Genomic DNA, 19,558 nt, shown 5'->3' on the forward strand with positions numbered 1-19,558 from the left:
GTGGCACAACTAATTTCAGTGGTGGAAACTCAGGCAGTGAAGCTGCCCACCACCAGAATGGGCAGAAAAAGTTCTTCCCTTTCATCTAACGGTCATTTGCTATGTGCCCAGGGAGTTACTGGGAAGAATTGGGAAACAACAGTGTGCACAGTGTATGTTACCTGTTGGACATTTTTTCTTGCTTTTCACCAGCTACAGAAACCAAAGTTTATATTTTTATTTCCTGTCACAAACATCCTACAATTGACAGAAGGGAATAAACAGTCACATGAGGAGTGACACGGCACACACAATATAGGCATACCACTCCTTCAGATGTTTTCCAAAGTTTTACAACAAATAACTCTGATTTTCTTTCCTTATTCTACTCCAAGAAAGAAAGGGCAGTAAAAAACACAAGCACACACCTGCAATCACAAGTCTATATACAAACATTTTACAATATTTACACACACGTCTACAGCTATAGTCACATACAGCAGCAGAGCACTGAGATAGCAAAACAACCCATTTAACTGCATAGAATAGGTGCCTAGACATTCATACCTATCATAGCAGAGAAAAGAAATAGCAGAAAGGAACCAAATAAGGACTCAAAACCCCCATCCCTGTGTAATATCTGCATTAGCAGTTGCATTCCACCAACCATCAGAAACTGCAGGATGAAGCACATCCATTTCTCCCCCAAAAACCAAAAATAACCCCAACATCATTCTACAAAGAATCAACTACATTAAAACACATTGACCCTACTAAGTGTGAACTCCAGCCACAACATGTAATAACAGCCTTACTTACACATTGCTTCTTAGAGAGACACCCAAAATATCTGCCCAGGGCCAGCGCTTACCCAGCTGAAGAGCAGCAGTTCTGCAGAGGAACATCTCAGCAGCCTCCCCCCACCCCCAGCAGTAAGGAGAGGTCCCTCTGGCCAGGGGGGTATGTAGGGAGACCAGCTGATTGTTTGGGACTGGTCATTGCAATTAGAGACAATACACCTCAGCTGGAGCTTTACCCAGGGCTTCTGCTGAGGCTCTTTCTCATATAGGGGGCCATAATTATTTAATCATCAGTCTATATTTTATGTCTTATTTGTATATGTGTTATTTATATTTTTCTGGCTTATTGAACAGCAGCCCAGATACCGGGGGGTGGGGGGAAGACAGCCCTATCTCATCAAAACCATAGCACCTTCAAAAACTGCTCACATGGGGTTAAAACCTTTACCCAAGCAGTCAACTTCCCTTGCCCCAGCTTCTTTTATTTTTTTTTTTTTTTTGGGAGGGGGGGGGGGGATACATATATTTACATTTCTTTTGAACTTCTAAATCAAGCTGGAAAGGGTTCAAGTGCCCAAGAGCAATTCATCGTAGCTGCTGGGAGATAGGAAATTTGCATACACATTCCTGTTAATATGAGTAAGGAAGGAAAGAAGGCACAAACTCCACTTCTGCAAAAAAGCACATCCATCTTTATGCTAAAGTGATTTATGAGGTATAACCATCTGCCTTCAAGCACCTTTTAAAGTAGAATTGCTAATAAAGCAGCTGTTTAGAGAGATGGATAAAGACATTGGTGTAAGCAGGTGCAGCTCTGGTTCAGTCCACAGCATGAATACACCCTGTGCCAATGGTGAACGTGGCTCATCGTAAATGGCACCTTCCAAAGGAGGTTCAAAATTATATCCGATGTTGGGCATCATCACAGTATCTTCCAATATGATATATGTTGTGGTACTGGTGGTTTTGTGGGACCTGCAGAAATCAAAAAGGCTTCTCCTGAATGAAGCACGCCGCGCTGCACTGAATGACAGCAAAAAAACGTCCTCCTGCATGTCCTCCAGTCCTGGGTTTGCTCGGCTAAACTGAGTCTGAAGCTGAAATAGGACAATTGGTTGATAACCCATATTTTTCTCACTAAAGCTGACATTACTCAAAATATAACTTGCGAGGAGATCCCTGTGCTGACAGGCCACTGTGCAGTGCACAGTAAAACCTGAAACACACTCTGTACAAAAGAAGCTGTGCCCAAGCTTTTTAGCCTAGATCATTTTGCACCTGTGCATTGAAAAAGCGTGAGAATATTTCATGCCGGGATCTTACGAGCTTCTCCACAGACACGTCGTGTATCTGTGCGAGTCCTCCTACTCACGCCACCCACCCTGGGGGTCTGGTGGCGCTGAGCACACACAGACGTCTGCCGGGCTCTGCTGGCTGCTCTCAGAGGACCTCTTCCCACGCCAGGTGCCTCCAGCGCGGGGAGATTTACACAGTGTGTACATGACTGCCAGCTACAGACCCGATAATATCTAAACACCCACTTTTCACCTCTTTAGGTGAAATGGGTTAAGTCCATATGTTTAGCTTTTACTTTTCCACATTCTAGAGCACATAAATACACACCAGATGTGTGCGAGAGGGGATGAACTCCTCTCAGCCTGCGAAACGCTACGTCAGAGCCTGCCTTTACCTTTCCAGCTGCTTCTGCAGATGCTTTTGCCATGGCTGGTACCGGCGTGGTGGGGTACTCTGCTCACGGGGCCCCAGGGAAGCAGCTCTGTGTTTGGACCTGGTGGAGGGTGGACATCCCTCATCACATTTCACCATCAGCAGCATCTGCCCTAAGTGTGATACCCCAAAGATGTAGTTCACTGCAAGCTGTGCCCTGTGGGACTCAGTCTCCCAGAACTAAAGCACAAGTAAATATAAGAAGTCAAATACAGAAGATAGAAGAAATATGAACATTTTAACCAGAGTGCAGAAGAGACCACCGTCTTGCCTTGGCAAGATGTTCATGGTAATTTCATGCATCATTCTGCTGTCAGTAATTATTAATGAATAGTACGAAGTATGTGAAATTTTCACTTATTTTCTCATAGTCTTACATTTCTTTTTAGTTAGTTACTATTTGTCTAGTGAAATTAACTTCATAGTCCATATCAGAGGACTCACCACATTTACAGTTATCAATGTCTGTTTGGAGGACCAGGTTTTTAAGCATCTGAAGATTTTAGCTTTTTTTTTTTAACATTTTTTTGAAAACTTCTTTTCCACCTCAGAAATAAAACATTTTTCTCTTTTTATCTTTGTGGGCTACAAAACTCTTAAGGGATTCCTTCTGCTGTAAAGTTTTTTGTCAAGGGAACATATGTCTTTTATTTTCAGAACATTATATAGAAGTATTGTGCTATGCATGAGATTTTTATTCACAATAAATAATAGTTAATAAAGTGCTCTAAACATAAAATCAAATAATTCAAGTCAGTAAGAGCGTCAACAGAAGCTGGTTTGTGCTGTTTGTTAGAGAGATGTTAATAATACTAAGTGATCTGCAAGATTCCACCACAAAATTTTGCCTGAACTTAGTAAATTTCAGTGATGATTTTGCTGAAAATTGAGTGTTTTTAGATATAATGCACAGTGCATGTAATGATCCTGCTTACCATAGGATACAGTTAGCTAATCAAAAGTACTCCAGAAACACTATCAGAGTGCCTTTATTTGACTGAGCCCAGCTGGGAACTCCACATATGTTACGAATAAGATTTGCAGTTAATTAGCAACAGCTTAAAAGATTTGAGAAAGGTTCCTCTGCACAGGAGGACATAATCCATGTCTGTAGAAAGTCATATCTGACTCACAGCTGCAGCTCCATCTTAAAGACAAGCTCCTGCTGACTCTTTCCAGCAGAGCTGGAGCTGAGGCATCTTCCACCATCACGCACCTAACCATTTGCTTGAAGCCTTTCAGGACAGAGACTGGGCTGGCCGTTCCTCCTACACATGGAGCTGTGCAAGTGGTACCACTGCCGAGGAGCCTTTCACATCAACCGAGTCACTTTTTTTACATAAAACTTCTAAACAAAATAAACTTTCTTAGTAAAATAACATTTATTGGGGCCATCAACTCATGCCAGAGACAGCAGAAGGTTGCTAAGGTCTAACCCAAGAGGATGTTTACAGTTGAAGACTTGTTTAGCGCTTATGGTGTAATTTGTGCCATATGTTCTCTTATTTACAGTTTTCCATGCAAACCATTTTCTATTAGACACGGAGCACAAGGAACTTTCTTGCTCTGCACCTTCCGCCATAACATACCCCTTCATTACAGCTGGGATCATCCTTCTGTGGCAATTCCTAACTGAGCAAGATGTCCCTTGACTTTTTTAGCTGGTCTCTGGCAGTAGAGAAAAGTTTCAGCTGATGAACCTGATTTACTGAAACCTAATCTGACAGAACGGAGCACACATGGAATATGGAACATTAACCTGGTTTTCTGATCACCTTCTGTATTATTCTTGGGAGAAAACCTCCTTTGGAGGCTGTTTAAAGCTGATTGCCTGGGACGCTCTGGAGCGAGTCTTTTACTGAAAAGAAGCATGCTTTGTGTTATTAATCATACTGAGATTCCAGCAGCAGTAGTAAATCAGTGAGCATAAATTGTCATAAATAGTCTGAAGTGAAGCACTGAAAATGTCAGCCACCACAGAAGGGTTTTTACATTTCTTCTATCCTCCTTGAAGGACTGAGTGTCAATATTTCGGCATACAGTGGAAAATCAGGGAGTAAGCCACAAAGGCACAGGGGAGAGATCTGAAATGGCTGAAATGTTGGATTGACCAAGAAACTGCTTTTCTTGTATTTCTGAATAAGATTTCACTCCCGCAATACAGCAAATACTTATCAATCCTTCTTGTGTCTGAGGAGATGTTTTTCCTTTACTGACAGAAGTGTATTTCTACTGGCTCTTTCTATTAGTTAATGTATTATCAAGTGGTACCCACGCAGCATTAATAACTGGGAACTGAATGACTCCTGGTTTTTATATCAGTTGAATTTTTAATAATAATCCAGTAGGATTTTTTTCAAATCATATGTGGATAAGAGGGAAGCTCAGCCTTTGGTTCACTGGAGGGAATAACAGGGCCAGCAATTAGCTTTGAAAAGCCAACAGTGAGTAAATTAGACATACAGTTCAGAACAAATAAACACGGACATTTTCTGAAGTGGTTCTTCAGGCTGCCTCCACAGTGAGTGTTGACCCGATGTTTGATGGCAAGTGTTTCTACACAGCTTCTACTGTCTTCCCACCGTACCTGACCATGGTCTTTCATCCAGTGAGCAAAGAAGCGGCACTGGTAATGGCCGGACTTACAACATTTGGTTTGATTTTTCTGCTTACACTTCTGCTGGACTTACCATTGCTGTTTATACATGATGTCTTGTGTAGAACCTGCTTCCTCCGTACCGGTCTTGCTCAGAAAGAAATGGGAGACTGTTTGGGCTGACATTGTCCAGAGTTTTCTCTTTTCCAGGCAGTGCAGGGCCTTACCTTATTGTAAAAGAAATCCTTTTTTTTTACCTCCTGGTGTTCTTGAGAGCAATGTTTAGCAGCTAATAAAAAATGAAAAATGTATTGGTGGGTTTAAGTCAACACAACAATGCAAAACAAAAGATAAAACCAAGAAAAAGTGTATCTAAAAGTTGTTTGCATGGTCCCTTTTCTTTGCCCTGTGACAAAAGAAGACAAAAGGAAACTACCGCTGGGTGTGAAGTTTGTGTTTATTTCTCATACATTTTAGCTTTGCTAAAAGGATAACCATGGGCTGGAAAAAAGGGAAAAGTCCCGCCTGACCGTAACTGTGGTTATACTGGAATGGTGCAGGTCTGTCCTCACTCCAGTGCTGGGTGCACTGGGAGCACCGGTTTCTCCTCGGCGCCCGGTGGTGCATAGCCTCACCCTGGGGCTCTGCTTTCCCCATGCCTCTCCCTGCGCTGGCTCCTGGGACACGGCCCTGCCCCTCACCCTCGCCTGCTTCACCACTGGGCATCGTCTTGGCCAGCATTGTGTGATACTGGCACCATCATCTGCTGCTAAAAATCCCATGCAAATGATCCACAGGGTCTCTGCTGCCCTGCCAGCGCCGCGGACGGGAACCCAGGCTGTGCCAGCATCATCTGCACCCTGAGAGGTAAATATTTATTTATCGACCAAAGTCTTTTTATTACACAGGTCAGCGGAATATGATAATATTAATGTAATACTTTTATTTCCAGTATCACAGAACACAATTGGTAGGCAGGAGAGAGCACCTTTACTCTAGTAAAATGGAGTCAGCGATGCTCGGCTTAAAGCACAGTGCAGCAGCACACTTTACTAACTGTCATTCCTTTTAATTTTATCACAGCCTATGGTTAACTCCCTCTTGCAAACATATATGTATTTTTTTAAGGATCCTCGCTTGAAAATTGATCAAGGGTGCTGATTTAGCTGTAAACATAATCCATCTGGCATCTTTGAAGTAAGGTCTTTAATGATTTCACTGAAATCAACACAGCTCACTAACTGTTAATTAAGTATCTTCATCTGGTGGACCACAGCCTACAGAATTAAAACTGAATAATAAAATGAAGGATACATAAAAGAGTTTCTTTTGATCTGGAGTTTTCCCCCACCAGAATGAGATCACAAATGCTTCATTATGTTTTATAGACTGATGGAAGTTCAAAGCTAACACTAGACAGAAATTGGTTGTCATCACTGGGTTAAATATCTATGATTCAATCAGATATGGTTATTGGTTACGATAATTCCTGCAAGAGTGCATCCATGAATAAAAACAGCAAGTATGGTAATCATATATAGTTACGAAATTGTTTAGGCTTCCCTAGGAGCATCATTACTACCTGTGGGAATAAGAATCAGCATTTTACTATGGAATACTAGAAACAAAATAAGAAGCAAGACGTTGGGGACATTTAAAAAGATGCAAGTCTCATCTGATCTGCAGCTCCACCTGGCTGATTGCCAAAGGACCAAGGATGTGCCTCTGCACCGACTGGGTGCAGCAGCAAAAGCCCATTCTTGTCTGTATTTCCAGCCTAACACCTCTGCAAAAGCTGCCTGCAGAGAGGAGCTGGGGATTCATGAACGAACCAAAGCGTCGGTACAGAACCAGAGGTGAAGGAGCCACTCGCTCTGAATGCAGAAGCCCTCCATGGCTGAGGTCCTGCTGCCGCACTGCTCAGGCTCCGAGATCTGAGAGAAATTAGTAAATAATAAGGAATTGGTCAGGACTATATTTCAATTCCAATTAATTTGGTATAAAAATATATTCTTCATTGTTCACATATATCTTCAAAAATAGGGTGCTGCTGAAAATACCTGCAAGTTTTGTAGCAGGAAATGTGTAAAAGGTCTTAAAAGTATGACATGTATGTGAGCACTTGCTTTGAATACTATCATAAATGGAGAGTCTGCACCTTCTTTGGGAACTGCGTAATGTAGTTGTGTTCTCTGGAGATTTTTTTCATATCAATGCATTCTTTGTTTTATGTTGGGAAACATGTGAACGAGCTCTGAATATATATATATGAAAATACATATAATTGCATATGATGGTTAAAGGAAGTCTACAGGATATTATGCAAACAATTTTTTTAAATTAACATCTGGTATAAATGAATATGACATAAATCACATCTAGCCTGAATCAGCTTTAACTTACTATAGAAAAGGTATTGATATATGATATAATGCAGAATGGAGAATAAACAAGCTTTCTTCCAGTTGCCCCGAGACCTTTCTATGGATGTTACAGCTGCCAGACTTCTCACAGCTAAGAGTTATTACAGCCATTTTTGGTACCCATATTATCACAAATTATTAATAATATGGCGCTATAATTAATTTCATTTAGTACTGTGAAATGATTCTGCCCCTGCAAATATTTCTGTAAAGAGCAACAACTGTGGAAGATGCAGACTGTAGAGCTGTCTAGAAAGTGATGGTAGCTTTAATGAGCAAATCCACCACAAAGATGTTCAGGCATGAGAGTAACAAACAAGCAGCCACAGGGATTCAGTTTCATTCCTACTCTGCTGTATTTCTGGTTTTAGATGACTAGAGGTACATTTTAAAGAGAGCTACTGACACTAGCACACAGCTGAAAAGATCATAGAAACCATTGACAAGGTTGTATTGAATGACAAATTGTTTTTTAAAGAAGAAGCCACACCAACATTTTCCAAGGTATAAACTGGATCCCCTGTGTGTGCACTTGCACACCCACTCAGCTCCTATCATATGCCTGTGTTTGGAGGATGTAAAAATTCCTCAAAATTTGGGGTTGTTTGGGCATGGGAAGGAAGAAACCAAGAGTCTTGGTTCAGCCAGGTGCTTGGTATTTATTCTTGAGGACTGATTCCTGGCCGTAGTGACTGCAACAAACTCTTTGTCGCTGAAAAAACCAGCAGAGATAAACATCCCCTTTGTCTGGTTTTCTCCAGTTCACAAGATCTCCAGCTCTGAAGGTCTGTTTTAAATTTTGAGGAAGGCAAAGAAGACTTTCAGATTCAAGCAAACTATCCTTCCCTGGGGAAAACTTCTTCCCAGCCACGACCAATGATACAAGGGACAGAGTATCCCGTGCCAAGCAAGAGCAGAGGGTTGCTCAGATGGTTCCAGCTCTTTTTGATCCTCAAGGCAGGAAGGAAAGGGTTGGCCTTTTTTGCTCACCGTGGCTGGCTGTGCCCGGGGCTCAGAGGATCTCTTTGGTGGGGCAGGACAGTTTCTCAAGGGTGAAAGGGAGTTCACCAAGAAAATGAATATTCATGCCTCCCACCAGTGTTCTTACTGGACCTACTTCAGTAGTCTGACAAGTGGGCATTTGTTCCTCTGCAGGATTTTCTTTTCTTCATTTTGCATTATTACAGTCCCTTTTTTTGCAGTTACTCCAGTCTACTGTGCTGCCCTGCTAGGAAAGACACAGGCGATGGCATGTGCCTGAGCTGCTAACATTGAAAGATGCACTAGATGCAATTTTGCTAAAATTAGGGTCTCTTCACTTGCAAGCACAGCTTTACAAGTTTCTTTGTCCAATATATAAAGTATAGATCATCTCAAAGCAATTGGAGGCAAAAGAGCAAAGACTGATATGCAGTGAGTATTCAGGAAGAATCAAGTAGAATAACAAAAAGGTAGTTTCGTCCAGGGTATTGGCCGTGAGTTTGGGATTTCCTGGGTGCCATACATAAAGTTTTACTGTTTAATGTGTAAGTAGAATTTTCACCTAATTTTACCAATTTCAATCATTACCTCCTTTATTTTATAAGGTCAATATACTGATGAAGAAGGGTTTCAGCTAATGAGGTCAATATAATTGAAAGCCTATTCAGCATCCTTTTTCTTGAGCAGATGCGCCAGAGGGTCAACCGCAATTTATCATTTGGTTTCACAGAGTTTAAGGTTATGTTAAGAACTACAACCCCCTGATTATTTATTTAAAGGAATCTAAATATAGCTTCTTTTAATGTTTTAGTACCTAGTGAATAAAACAGCTGTCAGCAATATGTTCTTCTGAGAGGCGTTTATATGAACACTAAGTCTGTTGTTCCTCATTTCAAAAATATGGCCATAGTCAATAGTCACCCGCAGACAGGTGTGCAGTCCAAATATAAATTTTGTATTTGTCAGCACATATGCACATTAAATAGGAAGATGGTAATACTAAGTTTTACCCAGTGGAACCAGTAAGAGCTCTAAAATGGATATCGAATGCCTTGACGCTGTCAGATGGTTACCAGGTGCCTTACCCTATGAATGTTACATCATTAGGGACATATTGAAGAAACATGATTTGTGGTGCAATATGTCACTGAAACTGCCAAATTCAAATGTTGAATTATGTTGGGTAAAATAATTTCTCGCGTTTGATGGATTTAAGTGGCTTAACGTGTGGAAGTTATTTTTGTCGTATGGGCTCTTTGAGCACTTAATACAGATATTTTCAAGTGGGCAAGCTAAGGATCTGCAACAGGATCACTGACTACAAAGGTGCTGCACTTGTTTATGGCCAGGTTGCATTGGTCCACAATTCTCTATAGTTCTGAATAAAAGAAAAATCCCAGCTTCAGAAACCACCTACAGACTTTTATTTCACATACAGTGAGTAGAAAAGTATATAACAGAGTCCTGGCCATGTTGATGTCACTGGCAAAACTCCTATGAAGTTTTAATAAAACCCTGGCCATTCACTCTAAAAGGTACTATTAGAATATTAAAAAAAAAAAATTAGATAGAGACTGAGCATAGGAGTTGGAGTTTTCTCATTTGATATAACACATTGTGTGAATTAAAACTTACTTTTTGTCTTCGTTTCTTCTCAGCTAAGAACAAGAGCATGTCTGAGGATGTGTGCAAGAAGTTGCATACAGCCTCCAAGTAAAGAGATCTAAGTTCGCAAATTTGTGAGTTTCTTTTCCCATGAACTTGTGCGCAAATATTATTTTTGAAGAAGGAAGGGAGGGGAAGTAGAGGAATGAAACCAAGTGTCCTAAGATATTTCTGTATGAGAGTACTATTTCATTTAGCTAGGAATAGTGGGTACGCCAGACAAAAGGAGCATGTTTTGAAATGAAGGCACAATAGCTGCAACCACAAACATTCACACTCTCACTTTGCTCACAAAACCCTTTTTTTAAATCTTTGTGTACATGCCTGAAATATGCTACATGTTCACACATTTCTCATACAAGTGTCAGACTGACTGTGAATCGCCACCACGAGTACCTTCATCTCTAAGCACCTTCCATCAGCAAACAGAACACCATCAAAAGCCATTGCAGAAGCAGAATGACAGAGCAGTAGACTGAGAGCAGTTCACTGCTTTGAAGGAAATGTCTGAGACGGGTACTGACCCAGAAAGCCTTTATTAATGGCCTATGGATTTTTAGTTAATAAAATTTTGATAAGTCTAAGTTAATCTTGAATGATGGATCGGTATGGAAACAATCTAGTTCAAAGGATGATTAATCTGTTCCAGTGTGATAAACGTTAAGCAAGGATAATTAATTCCAGATTTTTAGATTCAAGAATTTAAGCTTCTGAATGGTTAATCAAATACATACAACAGTAAGATAATTCAGGAAGTTTGATCACATCTCACATGCCCCACCAGAGGCCTCATCTGTCCTAAAAGAAATAATCTCATTCTCAGAGCAACTTGACAGCACAGTCACACATTGTACCTAAAACTATCCATCCCACATCTAGCCATCCATCCAAAACAAACCGCTTGGGCATTCACCTTGGAAGGATTTCTGTAATCCACGTGCTTTTTGCAAGTTTATATGATTCTTCATTACGATCTCCTGTTGGAAGCACTTAATTTATATCATCTCAGACCAAAGTAGAGGTTAAATCACTAAAATCTGGAACCAAACCTGGCAACATTGAACATACCTTTAAATAATTCATCCATGTGTACAGTTCTTAGATGCATCTCTTCATACTTTGGGAAGTAAAGTCTGACATGCAAAATGAAATATGATGTTCACTACTATAAGCCAATATTTATCCAGGAGGTAATAGTTACAGTAAAATACAGTTTTCCCCTATTTAAGTAAATGATACTGTGAGACTAATAACTGTAAGATTTTAAAACATAAGTTGTAGCCAAAAAAGGAAAAACCAGCAAACTTAGGATGGTCTTGAATAAGTAGGGAGATTCGTAGAGAATATATTGGGGAGGGCAGTTGCTGTTACAGTCTTCCTGTAAGATTTGGGCTACTTGTGCTGGAGGCAAACAGACAAAATTAGCACCAGAGAATAATTACTGAGTTCACACCGAGGTCTTTCTGGCATGGTTGTCTTGTTTCCAGTACTTGATTGGCCAAATTAAAGCTGTTGCTGAAATGTGCCATTTGTGAGAAAAATGAAATAGCTATTCAAAACAAAGTCCTCGCTGTAGAGTCGTATAATCCCTGGGAAGTACATTATCCAGAGTTTCTGAAACTTTCGCAGCTAATGTAAATAGCAAGATGTAAAGCAAAGACAAAATGGAAATGAGCAACAAGTCTTGGGGCTAAATTACATCTTCACTCGGACTGTTGCAGCTGCAGTGAATAGAAAACTCAGACATAAGACTCTAATGTGTGCAAAGGTATTTCTAATTTAACTCTGATCTGACTTCCAAAATAGGTTTTAGAAAATTAGTTGAAAATGTGTTTGTTCCTGCCTGGAACAAAGTTTGAAGGAAGGAAGTCACTTCAAGAGTTTCAATATCGTTTAAAGAAAGGACAACCAAATCATCGAGGTGCCTTTTAGGAACTGTGGAGAGTGGTCAGTTCAAGTAATGTGAGTTTGCCAAAAGGCACAATGAGAAAAGGATGCTTAGAGGATTTGTGAAAAACAGGGTGCTTGGGCACTTGAAGTTTTCATACTTTCTTTGACTGTTCAAACAAAGTCCCTTCACAGAAGACACCTTCGCAGAAAGAGCCACTGTTTTTCCATTGTGTGATACTGAAAAGTGCTCCAAAGGGGGCACAATTGGATGGATGGAGCAAAGTTCCTATTTTGACACAGAATGTTAGTTCATTAAATATAGCGAGAAAGCAGAAGGGAAACAAAATTATTGATATTCACTATTCAAAGCCAGATATGAGAAAGCCAGAATGGATATTCATAGCCAGAACTGAGAAATTATTAAGCTGCTAAAAAGAAGACTTATTGTATAAAAATCATAAAGTCATCCTGTTTCCAAACATTAGCTTGGTAACTGAAGCCACAAGAGCCGAATCCTAGCAAGCAGTATTTTATAAAAACCAGGAACTGCAGTTGATACCACTGTTCCCAGTACCCCCAGCAGATGTGAGGATTGCTTTAGCACGCAAAGCTGGGGAGTGGAACCATGCCAAGAATGCTATCAACAAGCAGTACCTAGCAGGATTCAAAGGATGCCTTCCGCAAAACAACAGCATGGAGTTTTTGTTTCTGTTACTGGGATTTATTTCATTCTGGGGAGCTTGCTTTTGTTTCAGATCTTATGATGATGGGTCTACTAGAAACATGTCATTAGAAGACAACCGCATTTCCCCTCCATTATTACATGAGCACACTGAAAGAGAAATCAGCAAGACTACCACCTCTGAATGCCTCTGGCTGCGGAAATCTCCCATGAAATACAAGTATGCAAAGAAGTATTCAAATGTCTATTGCTGCGTCACACATACTTCATAAAATATGTTGGTGCTTGAGTATAACTGCATCAAATTACTAATGGTTGAAATGTCATCAGTAAATGTCAGAACAGTATGTGACCTCTCCATTTATAGAACTTGAATTCCATTTTTCTCTATAGAGACACTACAGGATTATATCTCTTCAGAAATATCCATGTGAAATTTCTCCTAAACCATAATCTTACTAAAACAAGCCTTAATAAAAGTAGAAAAATTATTTGAAATGGAAAGAAACTGGATTTTAAAAAATATATTTGGAGTTAAAATTCTTACAAGATAAACCAGATCATTCAGCTTCCACTTAATTCCAGAGAAATGCAAGCATCTAATTTTCTGTTATTTAAAGGCACTCTCTCTTGATTGTTCCTATCAACAGCAAGCTGCCACCTACAGAGGTGCTCTCTTCTGCTAATTCAGCTATCTTCTGATCCTGCCCAACCTCTTCTAGAGCCACCATCCTTGCTTTCCAAAACCATACTTAAGCTCTTGGGTTTCAGGAAAAGATGGAGGCCAGAAGTTAGTGAAGAAAAGAAAATTTATCAATGCTAGACCACTTTGTCTGCCTGTAAGAAATCTCAACCAGGTCTCTAAGCAATCTTTACCAGCAGTTTAATGATTTTCAAGAATACCATAGGCAAAGATCTGATCCTTTATCATAGCTTGGCTGGTTCTCAAATTTTATTAGGACACTGTTTGTCTGTCATTCTCCTGTTTTGCAAAATTAAAGTAGGTTACATTGTAGGCAGACAATGAGCACCAAAGGTAGAAGAGAAACAGTCTGTTTAAAACCTATGTGGCATGCTTCTGGTACATGCTGGTTTTAAACAATTACACAGCCTTATCACTTTTTAAAAAAAACCCAAAACAGCACTACTCATGACTCAGTATACTTCACAGCTTTGATGGGATACTGCAGACACAAGGTGGATTTTATGTTTTACATAGTATAATGATATTGATCTTGGCAACTCATGAAGTATATTGTTTGTCTCCACAAAGTAATCTGTAAGAAAAAAACATTGGCTTCTGAACCAGTGGCTGTCTCAAAGGGGTTACCTCTGTGCTTCAAGCTACGTACACATACTACCAGATCTGAGTACCAGACTGTGGGTGAAATTTGCTACAGCAAATTTCACTTAAATTCAAATGACATCTCTGTTACAATACAACCCAATTAAAAAAAAAAAAAAATCGAAACAGTGGCATGTAAACATTGATGTCATTACCGTGTTTTATGGGGGTCATAGAGAGCAGGACCTAATATTCTACTGCATGGTAAGAAATTCAGAAACAAGTTGGAAATAAAGCCTCGGACAGAATGAAGAAAGTTTGCCCGCACTCCGGCAAAGGATTTGCACAAAGACTTTAAAGTTCCTACGTTAGGCTATTTCTTCAGGTTCCTTAAGATTTTTCCCTCAAGAAAAAGAATGAAATGTTGGTACAAAGCAGTTTGCGTTTTGGAGCATATTAATGTACTGATTTTCTCAAGTGGAGAGAGGCGGAGGAAACCTTTCTGTGGAGGAACAGCCAATGTTCGGAGAATAACCTGGAATGCCAACATAGCATTTTTGCACTTCAAAAAATATCTTTGACTTTTATAAACAGGCATGATGGTAAAATTGAGGCTGTTAAAAATACATGGTTTACTTCGGTAGTTTATAATTCACAGTGGCTTTTAGTGGGTGGAGTTGTAAATTAGTAAGTGGACTGCTGCCACAGCAGAGCAGGCTGCTGCTCTGCAAAGGAGAATCTCGGCTAAGAATAGGAATGTGGTCACAGTGATAATGAACAGGGGCTCGGCATGCCCAAAACGTTGATGGGAGATGTGAAGATGGTTGTTGGATGTGTAACAGCTGCTCTAGAAATTAGATGTTATCAAAGATATGTTTTTAAAAAAAAATTGAATTGGATGAAAAGCATGCAAAACTTAACCAATAAGACCTGGTTCCAATTTTCAGCAGTACCCCTGAAAGGAAGAGTGGCATATGAAATATTTATGTTGTTGATAAATTGGAAGGTACAGTTTTACAGCTGTCAAAATGCTATGTTTATCCTGCTATAAGGGGGATGCAAGATTGCAGTAGAGTCTCTACACATAAAAACATCCTTTTCCCTATCACTTTTAAATGAAGTAGATTAATCGGTCATAAACATCTTATGATATGTTAATAAGGCATTTGATCTGGTCTGTCAAACGCTCAAACAAAAAAGGCCTGCTTTTAAGTCAGTTACTTCCTGGAAACAATATTATTGTTCTCAATAAAACCAGCATTTTACAGACACTAGATTTGTCCGAGTGGGATTGATTCAGTTATCACTAGGGTGATACTCCTTTGGACTGTCAGTAGCTGTGAAAGCCTTATCCAAAGGTTGCAAACCAAGAGCATTACTTCAAGAATCTTGAGTGAGGGGTGTGGATAGAAGTGGAGGCAATATAAAACACACTCCACCTTCAAACGTTTGGAAGTTTTACTGCTGAGTGACAGCTGCTATAGGATTACTGTTCAGCTGTAAGTAGGCAAGAGAATATTCTGAACCCAAATACATAACAGGGTGACCTGCATGACTGCAATAAATCCACATTTTTGACTGCTTGAATTCCCCATTGGTGGACATCAAGACACTGCTCTCACTCCTCTGGCCTTAAGGAATGTGCTTGCGCTGTGTCAGCCTTAAAACGATCCACAGGAAGCTTTCGTTGAAAAAAGCAAAATGAAATCTGTATGAAATCATTGCGTCTACTTCACGCCCCGCACAACCCTTTCCTAATGGGCCCTGCTTTGATCCCTGTTTGTGCTGGCCGGCCCCGGGCCTCCCGGCGCAGGAAGGGCTGCACACAGATGTTACGCTGCCAAACAGCTTGTCAGCGGAGGAAGCCAAGTCACTTTTCCTGTAGGAAAATCCCCAACAAAGTGATTTCTGTCACAAAAAGTCTAACCTGGCTCTTTTCCAAGGCAGGCTGCTGGACACCATTCTAGCACAAGGCGTTTTGAGCTGCATGATAACGGACCCTCCTTAACCTTTACACAAAAATCCAAGCGTTGATTTCATTCACCGTTAAACAGATAAAAGGACTAGTGAAAAGAAATGCTGTGCTGGTAACCCACTGCACTCGACTGAGGAGTCAACCATATGGAGCTCAGTGATCGCTACATGTCTTCTATAAAGATATCCCTTAAGGACGCAGGTGTCCAGAGAGAAACTATTGAGTTTCTGTGCTCTTACTGGAAAGACTCCATCTTACAATAGGATTTACAGCAGTTTTTGTGCCATGGATAGGAAACAGATAAAGTTCTTCGATCAACCTTAAGCCACTAATAATAAGCTATTTGGCAGGCAGGATTAAAGGGGGTAGGGCCCCAAGTAGCCCTAAGACTTATGCTTCTGCTTTAAATTCTGTGTTCCCATACATTAACAAATCTAAAGCATATGATAAGATAATGATCTTCTACTTCAAATCCTTTTTTTCTCAAAAAACAGCAAGAAACAAGGCACTGATGTGTTATTGCCCATTTTATCACAGATAAAGAATTGCAGGAGTAGGAAGTTCAGGTCAACTCTTTAAGGTCTGCTGATGTCAGGACTCTACATGCTTACAATTTAACCTAATTAAGGCTCTGAAATTATGACTGAATATGGAAAAGCACTGGCTAGAAAGTGAATCTGCCAACCTCAAAGCACTTCATTTTTTTTAACTGTCCCATTAAGAAACACATGCAGCAGTACACATCGCACTGACAAGGAGCGCCATACAGATTTAAACACAGTGTGATCTCTAAACTGCATTTTAAAATGCAATTTTGGAAGCCACCAGTGTGGACAAAGCTGATGGAAGAGGGGAAACCAGTGACAGCAGGATCTGTTTGCCAGAGCCTGACCCTTCCCGCCTGACCGCTGCCTGCCTGGCCAGCCGAGGCGCCTCACGTAGCACACAGCTTCCGAGGGGTGGAGAGCACACTCGTCCTTAGCCTAATAGCTCATTAAATCCTGGCTGTCTTCTCTGTGTCCTGGCCAATAAACAACTGCTGTATGCATTTAAATTGTCCATATCCTGCTGGCAGAGCGTCTCTCCATCCAGCTATAAATGACAGAAAAAAACAACCCAAAAAAGAGGCCATATTAATTACACTTAAGCCGTTCCTGGAAACCTCTACAGAAAAAGATCTAATTAATTATTTAACATGGGTAGCAAAGAAAGCAATATGCAGATACTGGGGAAAAACAGCAGCATTGTAGGTGGGTTTGATTTGATTTACAAAAAGAACACAAGTATCAGTTCAGCCATGGGCTCTCTCATGTACCTTGGATCATACTGAGTCAGCTTTTGGGAAAAATTACCACAAAAATCTTATAAAAAAATCCCACAACACATACAATGCATAACATTCAACTATGTACCTTAGTAAGTCTATGGTAAAAACATCTTCTTACTAGGAAATCTTCCAAATACAGTGGGTAGAGAATACTAGTGGTTTAATCTTTTTTTTTTTTTCTCTATCCTGTTCTTACCCAGCTAAAATCTCTCTAAGACTTTCTACTGAGTGAGCTCGTCATTGAAAGCATGCTCAATTTACCCAGAAGCTTGGACTTCTGCTGCTTTTCTGGCCAAGGACTTCCTGAGCAGCAGAAGAGAAACCTTCCTGCTTGCTAAGGGTCCTGTGAATGAACACCACCAGACTGAAAACATCATCACAGAAACAAGTACAGTACAGACCAGTAACTGTTGTTCTCATAGTTTTTCTGTACATATTTGTAGCAGTAAGATGTTTCATCTGACTGTCTGTATTTAAAAACTGCAACAGCATATTAAGCTTTTTTAGGGGAAATGCTAAATCAAAATCTCATTTGAAAAAAGCCTGAGAGGTGAGATGCTGGTAACACCATCATTATCAAGGGCTTCTAAAATTGCCTGGAGATGAAAACTCCCAGAAAAGCAAGAATAACGAGTCTGTTTCTTCCTAGAAAATTGACACTTTGCTCTGTGATGCAGACAGTAAAAATAAATTCCTTTAAAGACAAGTATTAGAATCCCAAAATACAGTCAAGTCAGTATAGCTGTATCCAATAATTCTGCAGCAGGACACAGGGCTTTTTGTGTCATAAAATGAACAAGGCAAGAACCACTTCAGCTGTATTTTACACACTTACTAAAAATACAAACAGCAATCTAGAGTAAATGCCAGATCCTTAGGTAGTTAGAAAAATAATTTCATTCTTTTCTTTATTAAAAAAAACCCACAGCAACTTTATCTCTAAATGTGCTAAAAAAACTAAAATCCCAATATTATGATCAGCTAACACCAGTTCAAAAAGGAACTGAGAAAAAAATCAGTGATCGTTGTGACTAGGAACCTTATTTCTACAAAAAACCCAATCAGTAATGGAGAGCCACAAAAACATCACCATCATTTAGAAAAGATTGTCCTCATTTTTAAGATATTTCTAAGACTCCAAAGATCAAGAATATACATTCCAGTGATTGAATATGAAGAAAAGGAAAGAAACTTCTAATTATATAAGTTAAACCAAGTCACATATACTTTGACATATCTTACATTTATTCTGTTTGTAGACATCTAGGTAAAGAGGTACCTACCTGAAGCTGTCAGCAAATTTAATATTTCCAGATCTATTTCTTGCAAATGACACAGGAAGGGAAAAAAAAAAAAAAAAGAAAAAAGAATCTAATTTCCTAGATAGCAAAAGATAGGCTGAAATCAAGTTACTGTATATCTTTGTATGATTTTTCAATGAAACGCGTAAAATTTTCCATAATGACCTTTTAAAAACCAGTCAAGGACTGAATTCAACTCTTTATTTCTGAAGTCCTTCCTTCATAGATGATGACTTCCAAAAAGGTTTTGATATTTTATAAGCAGCACAAGCAAAACTAAATTAATACAAATATAGTTTTGTGTGTGTGTGTAATGCAAAAACTCCCAAAATTTAACAGAAATATTTGCTACTAGCATGTCATATATAGTAAATGATAATTTTATTTTTAAAAAATGCACACAAGCAGACCATTAGCACATATCAGTATTTGTTAGGGTGAAAAAGCACTTGCAAAAAAAAAAAAAAAGAAAAAAACATCAACATTCTACATATTATAAACAACTAACAATGAAATAGCATGTTTAACAAGCAGGTATTGTCTATGCATGAACTAACATGTTTTCATTCAAAAAATATATATTACTTAAATACATATTCTAAATTACATATATTTATCTGAATGCACTACTGTTCAAAAAACACAGCATATATCTATAAAAACAATTGTGTTCTCAATCAGAATCAGTTTTTGTATTAGCCCTGTATCAGCTGAACATTTACATATGTTTAACCTGAGGCATAAGTCAGTATTACTCATTTCAGTGAACAGCAGCTCTTGTACTCAAGAGAGAAATACTTAAATACCTGAGTGGAGCTGTGTCACCGTGAAAGGGTATATCAACACATTCAGAGCTTAAACACTATCTGTATCTAAAATACTTTCCTACTTATATTTGTAAAATATTTCTATGGTATACTCCTGAT

General features: G+C 39.4%; 1 protein-coding gene across 1 annotated transcript in view; it reads right to left on the reverse strand.

The window, feature by feature from the left end:
- COL24A1 (collagen, type XXIV, alpha 1) overlaps positions 1 to 5,829 on the reverse strand; it is a 178,394-nt gene extending 172,565 nt beyond the window's left edge. Inside the window, exons 1-2 of the mRNA XM_009884884.1 lie at positions 5,629 to 5,829; positions 2,470 to 2,687 (exon numbers count right to left, since the gene is read on the reverse strand). Of these exons, the coding sequence (XP_009883186.1) occupies positions 2,470 to 2,687; positions 5,629 to 5,829 (419 nt within the window). The remainder of the gene's footprint in view (positions 1 to 2,469; positions 2,688 to 5,628) is intronic.
- Positions 5,830 to 19,558: the final 13,729 nt, after the last annotated feature.

Source organism: Charadrius vociferus, unplaced genomic scaffold (genome assembly GCF_000708025.1).
Source record: "Charadrius vociferus isolate BGI_N301 unplaced genomic scaffold, ASM70802v2 scaffold163, whole genome shotgun sequence".
In the NCBI taxonomy this organism is placed as follows: Eukaryota; Metazoa; Chordata; class Aves; order Charadriiformes; family Charadriidae; genus Charadrius; species Charadrius vociferus.